We start from the raw sequence: 17,236 nt of genomic DNA on the forward strand, positions 1-17,236 counted from the left end.
GTGGTTTGAGGCGGACCCTCCCTGCAATCTGGGTTCTTTATCATTTATAACTCTATAGTTATAGTTATATTTTATAACTCCAAGTCTATAAACCCCCTCCCCCCCCCCCCCAAAAAAAAAAAAATAAAGAGAGAGAAAAAGCATCTTCTTTAGGCTGAGCTTAACAATGACCCCCCCCCCCCCCCCCCCCTCCCCAGAATTTCCTACGCAAAGTACATAAACCCACAGTATAGACTTTTTCGCTTACCCTCGTCCTCAGCCACCTGGTAGGCATATCCGGTACGGGCGACAAAAAACAATACATTTCAACCTTTAAATACTCAAAAATAGAGGGGAAACAAAACGAAAATGGGTGACGGTTACGCTTTATCCTACATGTATTCTATTGGCGTGGCCATGGCAAAACAACGTTTTCCCCATGCTGGAAGTGACGATATTTCAAGATGGCGGCGCCTTTCAGAAAAAGGTCTATAAGGTGTCCCCAAGCGAACCTTCCGCTGTAAAACGAGCTGGCAAAATCGGCGCCTGCACATTGAGCGCTCAAATGTTCACCGAATGTGCACTGAGCAGGTCAGTTTTACCGTGGGAAATTTTAAGGCGCAGTTCTCCTCCTGTGAAAAAATGAGAGCAAAAAACTTGCCAAAGTCAAGGTTGACCGCGTTCGCAGACGACCGAGTTAGTGACACTATTCACTTGTGGCGCCATCTCGCGATAGGAGCAGCGAGCAGACGACGCGCTCTGTTGTCTGCTCGTTGCGCCTAACGGGAGATGGTGCCATGAGTAAATAGCATCACTAACTCGATCATCTGCGAATGCGCCCACAAAAACTAAGTTGTTCGTTTTTTTTTTTTTTTTTTTTTTTGCTTTCGTTTTTTACAGAAAGAAAACTACGCCTTGAATTTTGACAAGGTAAAATTGACCTGCTCAGTGCACATTTTTTGAACGTTTCAGCTTTCAATGTGCAGGCACCAATTTTTCCGGCTCGTATTTACAGCGGAAAGTCTATATATATATACCCCCCCCCCCCCCCCCCCCCCCGAAATTCGCTATATCTCCCAGATTCACAATTATATATGAACACCTTGCGATCGACGTACAGCATCGTTACACGAAGAGCCTAGGTCAACAAGTCTAGGGTCACAAGAAATAAACACAGTAAACACATCGATGGACGGAACATCGGGCATTGAAAGAGACTTTGTAAGATCCTCAAGTCTGAGTGTTGGCGGCAAGTTCGATTCCATTACGACTGGTTGAGAGTCAGGGCTTGTCCAGTGTGCTTCGTCTTTTTGTCCCGTCTCTTTTGCGCTATTTTTAATATGAATGTCAATTACCAACTTGCCCAGAAGACCAAGCTTTTACCGAACCGAAATGTTCGGCGCCATTTTGGAGCTGAACCTGAACCAAACGGTTCGGGCGCGCATTCGCGCTAGTATGCTGTGCGCCGTTTGCCGAAAAGATTGAAAGGCTTAGCACTGCAGAGCGAGGTGTTTCCACTTAAGCAAATATTTTTGTAAACCTATTTTACAAATACAAAGGCCAATAAGCGCTGTTGCTGACTGTCACAAGATCCGCCTGACCCGCTCGAAGTTATCGCGCCCACGCGCCCAGCGGCTTCTAATATAGAAGCCGCCGGGCAGCACAGCTCGCCTGAGCCGTCCACCGGTAGCAGCCATGCTGCCAGTCAGTCGCCAAGAACACCGCTAGAGAAGCCAACATTGGCGTCCGTCGCACAACGGGGCTCCGGTGTAACATAAAAAATAACCGGTAACGAAGTTAGGGACACATGTGTCAAGATGGTTACCACAAACGGCCGGCCGTTTTGCATGATGGATGACTCCGCGTTCCGGAAAATTATCGATCTCGTGCTGAAAGACCTCTAAGAGCGCGTCACAATAAGTGCCGAAAGCGTCCCGCAGAAAGTCCCAGAAGAGGCAGAGATTGCCAGAAGAGAGGTCTCCGAGTCCCTTAGGGCACGGTTGGTGTCACTGAAAATGGACTGCGCCACGGGTCTCGAACGCGCACTTCTCGGCGTGTACGTCCAAAATGGGATAATTTATCCGCAAACGCTGGCAGTGAAAGAAATGTACGAGAGACACATCGCGGAACGTTTGAAAAGCAAAGTTCTTCAGGTGCTTTCAAGGTACGACGTTTCCCCAGAGCAGGTCCACATTATAATGACCGACAACGGAGCCAATATGCCAAAACAGTAGCTCTCTTAGTAGAAGAATCTGCTGGCCCTATCGCGACAAGATCCGAGCTGTCCGAGTCGAAACACGAAGACGTGCACGCGTACAGTGGCGCCTCAGATGGAGCCCCATACCAGGAAGAATTAGAAGGGGCTTTTACTTTTGTAGCGTGAGCTACACTGGCCGAGGTTGAGCAGTTTCGAGTGATTCGCATAAAGAGCCATGCTCCGTGCTGCGCATGCGCGAGGAGTAGTGACGTCACACGGCGAACAACTGGCGCGCCGCAGCCGCCACCGCGCCCGCCTCGCCGGTCTGCGCATTCCAGAGGAGTGACGTCATAGCCGCAGCAGACGCTCTGGCGCCGCCGCGTGCCCAGCTGTGCGCCTCCGTTGCGCAGTAGCCAAGTCTGACGCTGCACCGGAGCCGCTTGATAGCGCCTCTCATTTTGTGCGCATAAGCTCACGCTACGTATATCCTAGCATAGCCGAGCTAAGCCACCGCAATGTTTTTCAGATGAGGGACCCCTTCTTCAAAGTATGAGGTGTGCTGCGCACACGCTGCAGCTCGTTGTACATGACGCTCTCAAGTCCACAGAGGCTAGCGACATCGTACAGTTGTGATCAAAATAAGGTCGCAGACCGTGCTGTCCCTGCTCCGGACGCTCATTCTAAAGAAGCCCATCCTGGATTGCGTGACCAGGTGAATGCGCACCGGGACCATGATGCGACGATTCTCAGAGCTGAGAGAGTTTTGCGACGAGTTTATCGCAGACGATGATGAACACCGCCCTACTCAAAAAGACTGGAAATCAATGAGCAACGTTGTTTCCTTCCTAGGGCCGGTCGAGTTTAAAATACATCATATCATGCCAACGAACGCGATTGAGCCCGGACATAGTAGATGATGCCCTTTTCTTCAGGTCGTTTCACGCAGCCAAGGGAGAGGGTACACATCAGTAATATTTTGACTGAGCATGTACGGAGGCACTCGTCCATTCTAGCTGCAGATATATTTTTGTGTTTGGTGAATAAAAGGTTGGCATCTAGTCACATGTCACGTCTTAAATTTTTGCAGCTCATTCCAATAGACAGACATATTACACAAAAGCAAATAAAAAAGCGCTTATTTTATACCCCAGCAATCCACTTTATGGCAGTAGAGGTGTGTAAATGTTCGGTTAAATTTTTCACTTTTCCTCGAACCGTTACATGAACCAAAATGAGCCGGTTAAAACCGGTTCGAACTGTTGTATTCTTCCGCTCCGGAGTTGAACCTGAACCGAACCGAAATATCTGAACCGTAACCTGAACTGAACCGAAAAGAGTTTCGGTTCGACACCCTGGTTCAAAATGTCGAAAGCGCTCAACGCTTTCGCCACCTCGTGCACTTGGCGTCGCTAACGCGTGCCATAAACTACGTGACCTGACCAAGCGGCTGGAACCACTCTCAAATCTAGGCGCACTAGCATTACACATTTGTGACGCTACCAGCCGGAGACGAGTTTCTAACACGTTATTAATAACGCACGCGCAGAAGTTCCGTTTGCGCATGATCTGATGTCCGCCGAAATTTGATCGAATCTCCAGAATTCTTTTTTCCCGAAAGTTCGGCAAACCCCCCCCCCCCCCCCCCCCCGACTCTGGCAGATTCGATCCATCGCTATAATCATTAGCTAATCTGGCTAAATTAAACGAAGATATCATGTACCTACTGTTAACAAAATAGAGCCTCGTAATTCATGACCACGGAAATGAAAACGGGCGCCAAAAAAAGAAAGCGCTTTATATTCCTAGTTCTCAAGACGACCAGACTTCTCTTTCCATCGTGTTTGTTTGTTTCCTATTCAAGAGAGGTCGTCAAAAAGCAATCACATCACAAAAAGACGAGCTTTTCCGGAAGGCGCGCCTGGATTGCGTCCATAATGACGTCATCGGGGCATTTCGTTGACGTCACAGACCCAGGCAGTGACGTCATTCAGGCACGTCGAAGTCTTACCTTCGATCGAAGTCACGATCGTCTGTTTCTTGTTTATTCGTTTCTCAACGTTCCAATTTTGAAAAAAAAAAAAAAGAACCAGAAAAGATTATTGCTGGTTCCGAAAGTTGTACCATTTGCCCAGATCTCAAACCATCTATTTTTTTTTTTTTTTACTTCTAAAGTAAATTGCTTCTTTTTTTTATGTTCCGTTCTTTGCTAAATCGTTCCAAAGATAATTTAAGCAATTAAGCTATAGAACAAAATAAAAAAAAAGGTGGTTCTAACGTGCACGAACGCGACGAAACATTCAAAACAACGAACGTTTTGTAGACAATTAAAGCAGCACAACCATTTCAAGCGAGTCAACCTCAGCGGAACATTCAACGACCACCTGATTTATTTTTGTCCGAACATATTTCTCTATTTTCATCGCAAGAAATAGTTCCTAGACGCGATTTCATTCCGCACAGAATGTTCACGCGAAAATGTGTTTTTTTTTTTTTTCCGTGTACACAAATGATTTACACAGGAATATAAAACCACGAGCACGGGAAGAGCTCGTGCAGCTTAGAAAATTACGATCGCCGAACAGGATGCTTCAGGCCGCCACTGGGAGGCAAACTTTCCCACATGGTTACCGTGCTTGCGGTAAAGCGACATTGCCAGGGAACGCGACTTGATCACGAAAATCAGTTCCGTCTCCAACAGATCGCGTTTCAAGTCCGACCCTGCGGTCGGCCTCAAAGCGAGACGGTGTGTAAAAAGGTCTCGATGTAGTCTCCGTTTTCGACACGACCGGGAAAACGTGACTTGGCCTTAAACTGAGTGGTTTAATTGGTTCATTAGTAAGGGCGATTAAACAAAACTCCGCCGCTGAAGCTGCTGCAGCTGCGAATGTTAAAATTGGCCTCTCGCCGCCGCCGCCGACAAAAACAGGCGCGACGCACACACCGTAAGACCCTTCGATAAAACCCGCGCTTGAAGTCGGAGCAGTTATCTCCGAACCGTTTTTTAGTGAACCGGAAACCGCCACACGGGATTGCGGGTTGGTTAAGGTCCGGTTTCGATGTCAAACATTCGACTTCGGTTTTCGGTTTTGTTTCGGTTCGGGTTCGATATCAAATGTTCGACTTCGGTTTTCTTTTCAGGTTCGGTCAAAAATAACGATTTGGTCCGTTTCGGATTGGGTCGAACACTCTGGTTGATGCAATATCCGTCGATTTGTTGCAACACAAAACTGAACTCCTCCTTTTACCTGCAACGTGCAGATTACGGGTTCGTACAACACTAGACTACTTCCAAACATCCCTCTGCACGCGACATTGCGCGCGTTGCATTATGGGACCTAATTGGCTATGGAGAAGAGTGACATGGTTTCGGTTTCGATTGCCCCATTGAAAAGTGCATCTCAATACTGCATTAAACTAAAGTGAGAGCTTGCCTGCATTGCACCCATTCCTCTTCGTGAGAGCCCCCGTTGAAGCACGAACCCCCAACGACCGTATACCTGCCTAGACTTAGCGAGGGGTATCAGAACGACTGGTCGCGTTTCATACCGTCCAGAGTTCAACATTAACCTCCCTGCTCACGAATCATTTAAGAAGCTTAGGGCATTAAGGAGGTGGTGAAACGAGACGATCGGTCCAGTATACTTCCATGTGCCATCGTAGTTCTGTGTTTATCTGCGCACAAACTCTGGCATGTCAAGAGCCCAAAAAACCATAAGCCAGCATCATATCTATATCGGTAGGCGACGCCTGCGGTATTATAAATGTAAGCGAAGTCCGACGTTCGAAACTTCAAGCACTGCCTTTGGTCGTGGCGGGATGTCGTGGAGTGACGTTTGGAAAAGTCGAAAACGGTAGCTAGTGCCAAAGAGGTGCCAAGATGCTTTGCGCGACACTACGCCGCTGACCGCTTCGATTTTGCGAGAGGTCTATTGTCGACGCTTGCAAGCAAATAGGTGAGGCGAAAACGAACTATTGCGTGTAATCTTTAATGTGATAGCTTTGTACGGGGGCCCTGCACGGACCTTACTTGCTCGTCCTGCTCGTAGCGCAGCAAGGCATTCGGAGAGTTTCAGCAATGTAACGCAGCGGTTGATTTGACGACATAGCGCGCGCGGTCAATGGGCCGCACGGAGTGTGTGTGTGTGTGTGGGGGGGGGGGGGGGGGGGCTTACACTCTCCCCCCCCCCCCTTTTTTTAGGGTAGAAATTACGTATTAATGCTATCGGCCTATCATTGTATTTGACGGAATGCCTAAGGCAAACAATATCATTAAAACTACAACTTATGTGAATATGCTACGTTCCACATAAATACCTGTTCTGGGTAAAAACCTGCAAAGACATTCGCCCAAAACAGCCGGCATGCTTTAACAGCCAAACAAATTCCGAGACTACTACGATTTTATTATGTATGGAAATGTTGACTTCACGCGATTCTTTCTTTTTTTTACGTGCCTTTTTTTTTTTTAACGGAGGACTTAACCGATTAAAATTACTGCTTACATTATCTTAAAAGATCATCTGGAAATGTATGTCTTCTAGAGAGCCTAGATTTAAGAGAGGGAGCAACTGAACCCACGGAGAGCTCTTGCGATTTCACGGCGTACGCTTCGCCTTGCAGATAGGTCGCGAGTGCGCATCTGTTGCGCTGCCGTGTTGGCAAGGGCAAAAGTGAGCGAGGAGGCCTGCGGAAACTTGCAGACGATCAACGTCGCCTCGTCGCCGTCACCGTCGCCTTCGCCCACCACGTTATGGTGGGCGAAGGCACGATGGGCTGCCCTTAATTTTTAGTTATAATAATACTAATAATAATAATAATATCAATAATATTAATAATAATAATATTGTGTGGCTGAACCTAATCTGCAGTGGCCTCATGAAAATAACTACGCCACGTACTAAAGAGATTTGAGTCAGTCCCAATAACATTTGTGACACTTAAAAGAAACGTAGACACAAGGGAAAGCACGTATACACACACCTGCACATAATTCACAAACACGCAAACCGATCATTGTCACCATTGAAGAAGGTCTTGAGACCAGTTATGTTCTTAGTGTTGTTAATCTTGGTGGAGAAAAGCTGGGTGGCGTAAGTCGTGGTGATTTAGTCAAACAAAAACAAAATCGAATAAAATAATAATATCTGGTGTTAATCATTCTTAAAAAAATGCAAATAATAATAATAAATAATAATTTTATTTCGACTTCTTGAGTCAGGGGTGTGTGTGTGTGTGTAACAGGATACCTAGCTGGGCTGGTTGGTTGCTGGACATAATGAGAAACAGCGCAAAAGACACAGGACAGCGTTATGTCCTGTGTTTTCTTCTACTTTCTGTCCTGTCCCTTTTGCGATGTTTCACATTATGTGTGTGTGGGGGGTGTGTGTGTGTGGGAGGGGGGGATTCAGAGCTATATACCGATCCCGAGCGGAGGTATTGGAACGATCTACAAAAACTCTCTAATAAATCTAGGACTGACTAGAGTAACTAAATGGCGAAACCAGAGTATCGCCTATCTCCGCCAACTCCTCATTGGCGGAGAAGGGGACACATGGGCCGGATTTGGCTACGCGCTCGCAGGGAAGCGCCCTTGCCCAATGCCGGGTTTGGGGCGGGACATAGTTTTCGCTCTGCATTTACGAAATGCGGATCTTACACTGAAGTCTGATGTGCAGGAAGCTTCTTGAACTTTTGGACATTGCGTGAGCCACTTAGGCACGCGTAATTGCGTTCTTTTTAAAACGCAAGCACCGTTTCGAAGTGGCCGCATACAAGCAGACGCCGCAACAACCGACGATGAAGCACACGGGCGCGTGCACTTCCGAGGGATTTGGGAGGGGGGGGGGGGGGGGTGCACGACGATGCACGCGCGGTGAACCGCCGCCTCATGTCTTCAAACCCGTCGCGTCTCCTGCAAGAGCGACGGTCGCCTCTCCCGCAATACTTGGAGTCAGAAATCTGAAACCGTTCCGCTACTCTCCTCCACAACCGGAGCACATAGTTACTCTACCGCAGACTAACTACCCGCCGACTAAACGTATACGCACAACACAATTGCAATTGTTGCACGATGCTTCTCGCAGATGTCCAACACGCAGTGGGGCAGTGCAGACACCGACCAGCACCCCGCAGCAAGGGCCTCCGTTTCCCCCAACGGCGGCGACGGCAACGGCGACTCCGCGTGCCCGACCAATGGCGGCGCGGTTCACGCTGCTTCCAACGGCGGCTCCTCACGGACCGAAGAGCCAAGCCCACGGCTCCAGCCTGCCGTCGTCGCCACAGTTACCACCACCACTACCATCACTGCCGCCACGCCACCGCCGTCGCCCGTCATTGCGGTCATCCAGGACACCAGGTGGGCAACAGCTAAACTTGCCTAGACTAATACCCTAGTTACGGGGAAACCCCTAACCACAGGTAAGCGTGACTCTACGGTTAACGGTGCCCCACGAATATCCTAAACCGCAGTTACGATCGAGTATGTTTAGCCGCTACTGCCTAGTTATACAGGCATGCCCTTCCCCGTAGTGAAGCCTGACCTCACTGCGGTTAAAAGTGTCCGTGTAACTAGGGCATTAGAAACCTAACCCCCTTAAGTCGCTGCAGCCATGGATGACAGACTTGTTTGCGGACACACCTGAAACATGTTCGGAGTATGTTTGCTTCATGTAGGCTTCCAACATGTTTAACTAGAGATTTTTGTACGACCAATATGATAGGGCAGCCATAGGGAGCGAGCGAACCGCCGGTGTCGCCTCCGTTGCTTATCGTTCTCTGCCACCTAGTGGCAGACGGAGCAGAATTGCCGGCACGCAAAGCCGGCGAGCTACGTTGCAGACAACGTGGCGTTGTCGCTGGGACTTCATTTGATGTAATTAGAAACCCGGAAAGCTTATGTCGTGACACTCATTTGTCAACGGGAAAGCTGCTCTGTGAACGGGACCACAAATATAATGTAAGGCTCCGCGCGGACCAAACTCAGTGCGCCTGGGCGCACGAAACACATAAAATTACCCGTGAGCATAAAACGATAAAGCGTGAAAAACATGCGAGCAAAAACGTTATCTCGGTAATCTTCCAATAAGCAATGCTAACAAAAAAAAATTTTTTTGTGTGTATGCACTAAATAACTTTGACAGCGGGATGACAGTTGTTTTCGCCAAATGCGTAGCTGTCGGCCGACGTTCGCGTCGTTGCACATTGTAACTGTATACATCGCCCATCGTGGGCCACTTAATTATTTCACCAATCTTAAGGCATCGTGGTTGTTTTCGGGCACTTTAAAGTAACATTATTCTTTTACCAATTAATTTTGTCAGAAAGTTCGGAAATAAAATAAGAAAAATAGTATTGCCGTCAAATGTCCCGAGAGATTTATTTGAAATCCTGCGCGCAGTACATGACGTCGCGGGTCATTCCGGATTGAACCATCTCGGTCTTTCGCTCTTTCCACCTTAACGTAAAGGCGACGCTGATCCACCTCTCCTCCACGCGCCCGAAATGCCGAGAGAGAAAACAAGTGGAAAGGAGGTGACCACCGACTAATACTTGGGCCACACGGGCAACTCGAATGTCGTTTACAACGAATGACACCTGAACGATCGGCCAATCAGCGCGCGACACTCCGAGCGTGGGGCGTTCCACGCGCGACAGATCGCGAGCCGATTCGTTGATCACACGAATGTCATTCGTTGTAAATGGTATTCGAGTTGCCCGTGTGGCCTAAGTATAAATCGCGTCTCGCGCCATCAATATTGCTCAATATTTTTTTCTCGTAAAATTAATTTTTTAACACGCGTGTCCCAACCAGACTGTTAGTTCTTTTTTTTTAAGGGACTTTTTAATTAATACTAATATCAATTTAATCGACTAGGTCACTGCCCAGGGTTCGTGCATTCCACCATGCCGGCAGTTTTGATGTCAATCCTTTGAGGGAATTAAAAACAAAAAGAAAAAAGGTACTGGCGATCGCTTGTTGGCGCGGTTTCCGTGCTCCATACCTGCTGACAATAGACATTATAGGTCATTGTTATTGCAGTTCATTCACTCGTGCGCAAAAGGTTCGCGATGTTTCGAAAATTGACGCTGACGTTTATACATTTACTGTTCCAAAAAGTCCAGAGGGTCAAATAAAAGCTATCGCGTTCGGCGTTGTCTGGTTTCATTTTATTCGGAGATCGACTGCTGTACCGGGCATGCGTCACTATGCTTGAGAAACACGACGCTATGCTCGTTTGTCGCCGAGATCGTGACAGGATCGTTGCGCCGTTTGGTGTCAATTGAGCGGCTACTGAACGGGCCCATTGCACACAAAATGATTTCTGAAGCGTTTGGAATTTAGCGTGGGTGTCAAGACGTCGCCGCGCTAGAAAAACGTCATTATATATTCCTCCTGCAGCTGAAATCGCAACGCAAAGCGCGAAGTGCAAAACGCAGTGGAAAAACGTTACTCACGTTGCACCCAAGTCGAGCGGCACTCAGTCTCCGTAAGGTTTCGCCGCAAATCCGTATAACTTCGCATCGGGTGAGTTTTTATTTGTACTACAGCATCGAACTAAAAAGCACGTTTTTGTTTTGTTTTCTTCTGAAAAGTCATTGGTTGTGCAGCTCGCGATAGCTGCGACCATCTCCGACGCATCCTCAATGTGAAAGCATGCTTCCCGAGTTTTGACAAAACCGATCTGTTTGCCACTAGGGGCGCCCTGGTCGGTGCTCGAGTTCCGTCAGAAACGCCTCATATGGTGTTTGCGAACTGTCTTTTTTTACGAATATATATATTAGCAATCTGACCATGGCTTAAAACCGCAGCCACACTGCTTATACATCACACAAAACATTGCAGACACTATCCACGGCGAGTCTCTTTCTTGTACGACGGTCTTAGCGGCCATACGCGAAGAGCAAACCGTTTGCTTCTTGCACAGGAGTTGCGGTGACGTAAGAACGACGCCAAGCCCTGATTGGCTCTCATTGGAAGGATAGTGGGAAGACCTCAATGCTAGATGCCTTGAGGTCTACCCACTATTTTTTTCAATCAGCCAATAAGAGCTCGGCGTTTTGCCAACATCACAACCCCTGTTCAAGAAGCAGACAAACTTGCGCTCCGGATTGGGCGTACAAAACACAATCTGACAAGCATACATACGTATGAAGCAAACATGCTTGGGGAGAGTTCGCACAAAATTCTGTCATCATGTCTGCAGAGAAACTCCGTGTCTTTTGTACGACCAGTGCTACCGACGGCGTAGAAACGCGCGTTCCAGAGACTTCCGCTCATGGCACCCTTTCAGTACACCTTTTACAACGTTAAGATAGGGTGATGTTGCATGGAACACCAGTCATTTTTGAAGGGTACAAAAAATGGGTGCGGGAAAGAGTGATGCGGCGTAGCGAGACAAGCACCCTTCATTTCTGGTTCTCCCCAGAGACGCCCGCTTCATAAGGAGGTCACCTAAATATGATGGATCACGTGAGCACATGCTCAGGTAACTATAGTTTAAGAGATCATGTAATCTATATTGAATAACTTGGACGATAGGGCAAGTTGGTCTGCGGCCGTAGCGAGACAAGCACCCTTCATTTCTGGTTCGCCGCACTGACGCCTGCTTCAAGCAGTTTTAGCGGAGGTTGTTTTAGCGACCATGTCGAATAGTTGTTGCCTCTATCGATGCTTTTTACTTAGAGATCTAGCCCTTGAACTTATCTATATAATGCTTGACGTGAAATGTCAAAGAGAACAAAGCAACGTACTTGTGACCTCCGCAAGTGCGGAGACGGCAAACTGCGAATTGGGGTCCTTGAACTGCCGAGTATGCGCATAGGGCGGTGGAGCAGTCCACAGATTCGTGATTCCTCAAGCGCGCGTGATTCATTCAGTCTACATTGTTTCCGTGCAAGTGAAAACTGCACGGAGTGTTTATTGCTCGAAAACGTGTTTTTCTTGAAAAAGAAAAAGGAAGAAAGAATATCTTTAACATGTTGCAAAAATCGCAAACAGTGTTGCTGTAACACCCTTAGGGTGTTAGCCCTGGCACAAGCTCATTTACACTCTTGAGGGAGCGTAAAGTGTTTTACTGTGTAAGAGTGACCTATTCATGATTATAATGCTCATTTAATCTTTATTGAGAAACCAGCATAACTGTTATGTCTTTTGTTCGCGTTATATGCTTTGTTCCACTGATCTACAGTGCAATCTTCCAAGTCGGACATCTCCATAACTTGGATACGCCCTAAATCAGTACAGGGTCACTGAGCACCATCGCCGCGTAGGCAGAGTACTGAAGTATTCCCAGTCTTCCACTTTACTTCAATGTTCTACCTACGGGAGCGGCGAAGTGACACCCGTGTCATGGTGAATACCTCCCTAGCGCTCGTTGTGCACTAACTATATCATGTTACAAGTTAAGGAAAAGACAGAATGAGCCCCTCCCACGAAGCTCTCTGCTCACAATGATTGCTTGGTGACTTTGCGCTTGCCTCCTCCCCAACGTTCGTTCTACAAATCTTTTTTTTTTTTTTGGGGGGGGGGGGGGTGAAGGGGGGGGGGGGTGTTGCTTGACTTGTTTTGTAACCTGCAAGACTACAGTAAGACATTTCGATTGCGTAGTGAAGGGCACATACATCATGGAGGTGTCGCCACAATCACATCTAGAGGGAGTTGATGGACCCCCTTGGTGCCGTAGCGAATCAAGCATTGCGGCCTAAGTCCCTAGAAGAGTGGTATCTTTGTTCCCTCTTCGCAGCCCCTCGTGGGCGGGACCAAGCAACGGGAGCGAGGTGATGGCGGTCCCTGAAGGGGACGTGCAGCAGCGGGGGGACCGGGTCTCGCCCGTGGTGCAGAACAACAACAACAGCGCGGGCTCGGCCCAGCAGGACGCCGGGGACAAGCAGGCCAAGACGTGTTGCTTCTGCTGGTGCTGCTGCTGCAGTTGTTCTTGGTGAGCCAGTTTTAGTGGATCGTTCCGGTAACTCCGATAACCGTTCCCGATAACGATACGATGTGTGCGCAGAGGCACCGGCGGAGTATCGGGTAGCGTTATCCAAGATTTGGGTACAATCTACGAAAACTCCCGAATGTGTCGCCGGTATTCGTCGAAGCACGCCGTGAATGGGACACTAACCCTCCCCCCCCCCCCTTTTTTTTCCCCGGAAAATAAATAAATATATATATAAAAGAAAGAATAAAAAGTATGCAGGCGAATAAACCATACTTGATCGAATGAATCAAAGTTTACGAAGTCGCCGAAATGCAAAATCTTTGGCGGAGCCAGGATTTAAACTCCGGCCATCCCAATATCCGGTCGGGTGTGCCAACCACTACACCCGACCGGATATTGGGAAGCCCAGAGTTCAAATCCTGGCTCCGCCAAAGATTTTTTTTCTTTCGGCGGCTTCGTAAACTTTGATTCATTCGATCAAGTACGGTTCGTTCACCCGCATATTTTCGATTATTTCCTCCTGGAGACCACGTAAGATGATGAAAGTGCCCGTGATACACGCAGAAAAAGTAATAAGAATAACATTTTTTTTTAACACGGTATGTGTTTAGTGCTGAAATACACGAGTACTTCAACACGAGTGCTGAAATACTCGTGTTGTCACAAAAAAACGTCACACAGCCGCCAAATTTAGCGGGCTCAATAAATTCCGCGGACTTTGTTAAAGTGGCATCGCCAGTGTGACGGCCATCACTCGACACTGCGTCACGTGCCACCGTGACTTCACATCATGTCACGTGCCGTAACGTGACTCCATGTCCGTGTCACGCTAACCAAGTGCAACTCAAAACACGCTGCGCATTCGCGTCGCCTGGCTTTATCCGTCAAACTAAAATACACCATTTCTTTTTCCATGCTTCTGCCAACACACGTCGATATTTTCGTTGCCTTAGTGAAACTGAGGTGTCATTCGAGTATTTTAAGTGCCTCGGTAGATACGTAATTCGCAAAATGAATTTTCCCTGCAATATTAGTGCAATACACCACGAGACCAGTGTTGGGTAAAGTACACATACAAAATACTTGAAGTAAACCGGGCGCAATGTACTTGAAGTGAAGAGCAATACAAGGTATTTCCGAAGTCAGGTACAAGTACTTTCCAACACAATCTTTCCTGATGTCCTTCAATTCTCCTACAAAGTTTTTTTTTTGTTCTTTTTTTATTTGGTACGCAGTGCTTAAAGGCCCGTTCACACTCTTGCGACCGAGTTAGACCGAGAGAGACCAGACCGATTTTTAAGCCTCTCGCGACTTCTTAGGACCAGCTCCGCTGCATCGCATCCGGTCCTAAGTCGCAAAAGGCTTAAAAACCGGTCTGGTCTCTTTAGGTCGAAGTCGGTCGCAAGAGTGTGAACGGGCCTTAAGGGTAATCGGGAGTGCATCAGTTATTTTCGGAAATGGCAGCAAATATTGGATAGAGTGAAGTGGCCAGAGTGGTTGTTTTACGCAATCAACTTATGAGGCACTTATTTGTGTTGATCTTATAACCGCCAGTACTACACTCGAAGAAATGACCAGAAAACGTTTCTAAAAACCATAGCGCGTTCTCGCGTGACGGTAGGCCACTTTTTTTTTTTTTTTTTGCTTTTGTGAACTTGGTTGGTGAACTTTTATAATTGAAATCAGAATTTGTGTATAGCACTGGGAAAGCCAAGGTCGCTTCTTTGAAAGAGCTTAATATCACCGAGCCGCTCCCCATACAAAAAGAGCGATGCGCCGTCTGCTCGCGTTTCTGGTGAAAGTAGAATATATTCCTCTCAGTGTTTCTTCAGAGACGACAAAGCATGATCTTGCGATACAAATTTAACACTACCAAATTTGAGGAATGTGCTTTGAAGTCGGGAGATATACTATCTTCGGAAAGTACCAGAAAAAAAATACTTTAAAGAAAGTACATACTCAGATAATGTACTTCAAGTGCAAGTTTTCCAAGACCTATTTGAAGTAGTACTTTAAGTACAACGTACTTGAAGTACTTTCAAACACTGTCCGAGACACCATTGCAAGCTAGAAGCGATTCCGATACTAACCTCGATTTTGAGACGTTGAACGTTTCGAAGTAGTGTTTTCTTAAACCTCCGTTGACCTGAGTTCTCAGCACTCAAGAGTAGGCTATAACTGAAGTTGTAGTCGCGGAGAGCCGAAGTCACGACAGCATTCTGTCTATCGCGTTTTTTTTTTTTCTTTTTTTTGTGACCAGTCTTTTACCGCTGTTTTAGAACGCAGCTCTTAGGCGCCCGTTTCCGGCTTGAGCGGCGTCGCCGTCGGCGTAACCGCGCGGTGCATTATGGGTAAATTTCCCCGCTACATTTAGCGGAAAATTTTCCCCGCTAAATCTAGCCACTAAAGCTAGCGGAAAAATTTCCCCGCTTAATCTAGCGGAAAAACTTCCCCACTAAATCTAGCGGAAAAATTTCCCCGCTAAAACTAGCGGAAAACTTTTCCCGCTAAATCTAGCGGAAACTTTTTCTGGGGGGTCACGTGACACCCTCGGGTCACGTGACCCCACCAAGGTCACGTGACCCCCCCTCCAGAACACGTGACCCTCAGTACCCTTCCTTCCTCCTCCTCAAGAGCTGCGCTCTAATTAGGGGTTACAGGGAGTTGTAAACGGCTTTCATTTTTTAGGTTCGTCATTTTAGTGTTGCAATTTTATTCGTAGACAAATACGATGCCGCTTTGATGCCTCAGACATAATCTACCTTTATGATACTTGGAATATTGCAAAAGAATGCCTAACCTGAAGACAGCCTTTGGCATAAAATCTCCGATTTAGACCACCCACGTAGTATTGAGCGAAGTCCATGCAACGTTGGTGAACAGTTTTTCTTCCCTTCAGGCGAGGATCCAGGCCAGTCTACGCAAGCTTACAGAAACCTGTCAAGCTTTCAAGGTAAGCCAATTTCCCCATTCTATAAGCATGACAATAAAGCTCGAAATATTTTTCGACTTGACTCGTCCATTTCATTACTTCCACAAAAAAGGCAGAGGTTCACGACTGGATGTTAATGTGCCCTTGTCTGTCCTTTACAAGTTAACATCACGAATCACATATGTAAGAAGAGACCATGTCAAGGGTTTCTGACTTTCTCTATTGAAAATAAATATGTGATCTACATAGATATCAGGCGTACAGTAGTATATTTTTTCTTTCCGGAAATGTCTTTAATAATAATAAGATGAAAGAAACACCAGGTAGTAATTGTCTCCGCATACTAAAAGATTGCAGAAAATCGGGCAGCGCTGAAATACGCGGAGCTTGTCGCCAGAACAAGCGATACCACATGTCGTGCTATGCCGACTCGTGTCGCTGATGTTCATCAAAGGCATGCGCATGGGTTGTCAATGCTTAAAGTGCATGTTGTACTACGGACGTTGATGGTGTTCGGCAATTTCAGTCCCCACACTGACCTCGAAAACAAATATGAATTTGAACAACCATTGCTACATTGACTGTATCATCTATACAGTTTGACATCACGGCTAAGTGCACAGACTTGGTTAGAGTGCGGCAGTCATGTGTCACAGTCACATCATGCCATTAAAATGGTATTGTTAGTGTATGATTAGCTAACCCTAATGGCACAAATATATAGTCGGTGACAGGTCAAGTGGAAGGTGGAAGCTCCTCCCACCTCTTTCAACTTCAGCAGAGCAAACGCTGGAGAGGAGGTCACCTCCTCCCCAGCGTTCGCTCTGCCAAAGGGGAAAGAGGTGGGAGGAGTTTCCACCTTACACTTGACCTGTCACCGACTATGGTTACGAACAAGTCAAAACCACACAGAAATAAAAAAAAAAAAAAACGCAAAGGAATGCACTGCTGCGGCTCTATAAACTTGAAACAAAGTTAATTTATAATCTCTCCCTCCCACATTTCTCTACAATGTAGAGCAGATAAAAGTAAAAAGCTAATGAAACAATATTTAAACTTTCGTTGAATAATATTCATTTATAAATATGATTTTTTATTGTTGTAGATAATGTCTTCCAAAGTATAAATTTTTACATAAGCTAGGTTGAGGCATTTCCTTATACTATACGCTATGAAAGCTCCCACCAACTG

General features: G+C 46.9%; 1 protein-coding gene across 1 annotated transcript in view; it reads left to right on the forward strand.

Annotated features, from left to right (window-relative positions):
• LOC8024227 (regulator of G-protein signaling 20) overlaps window positions 1–17,236 on the forward strand; it is a 75,465-nt gene that overhangs the window by 48,720 nt on the left and 9,509 nt on the right. The window contains exons 2-4 of the mRNA XM_029981959.4: window positions 8,260–8,531; window positions 12,919–13,113; window positions 16,013–16,066. Coding sequence (XP_029837819.2) covers window positions 8,260–8,531; window positions 12,919–13,113; window positions 16,013–16,066 — 521 coding nt within the window. The remainder of the gene's footprint in view (window positions 1–8,259; window positions 8,532–12,918; window positions 13,114–16,012; window positions 16,067–17,236) is intronic.

This window comes from Ixodes scapularis, unplaced genomic scaffold, assembly GCF_016920785.2.
Source record: "Ixodes scapularis isolate PalLabHiFi unplaced genomic scaffold, ASM1692078v2 PGA_scaffold8__174_contigs__length_109621045, whole genome shotgun sequence".
Lineage (NCBI taxonomy): Eukaryota > Metazoa > Arthropoda > Arachnida > Ixodida > Ixodidae > Ixodes > Ixodes scapularis.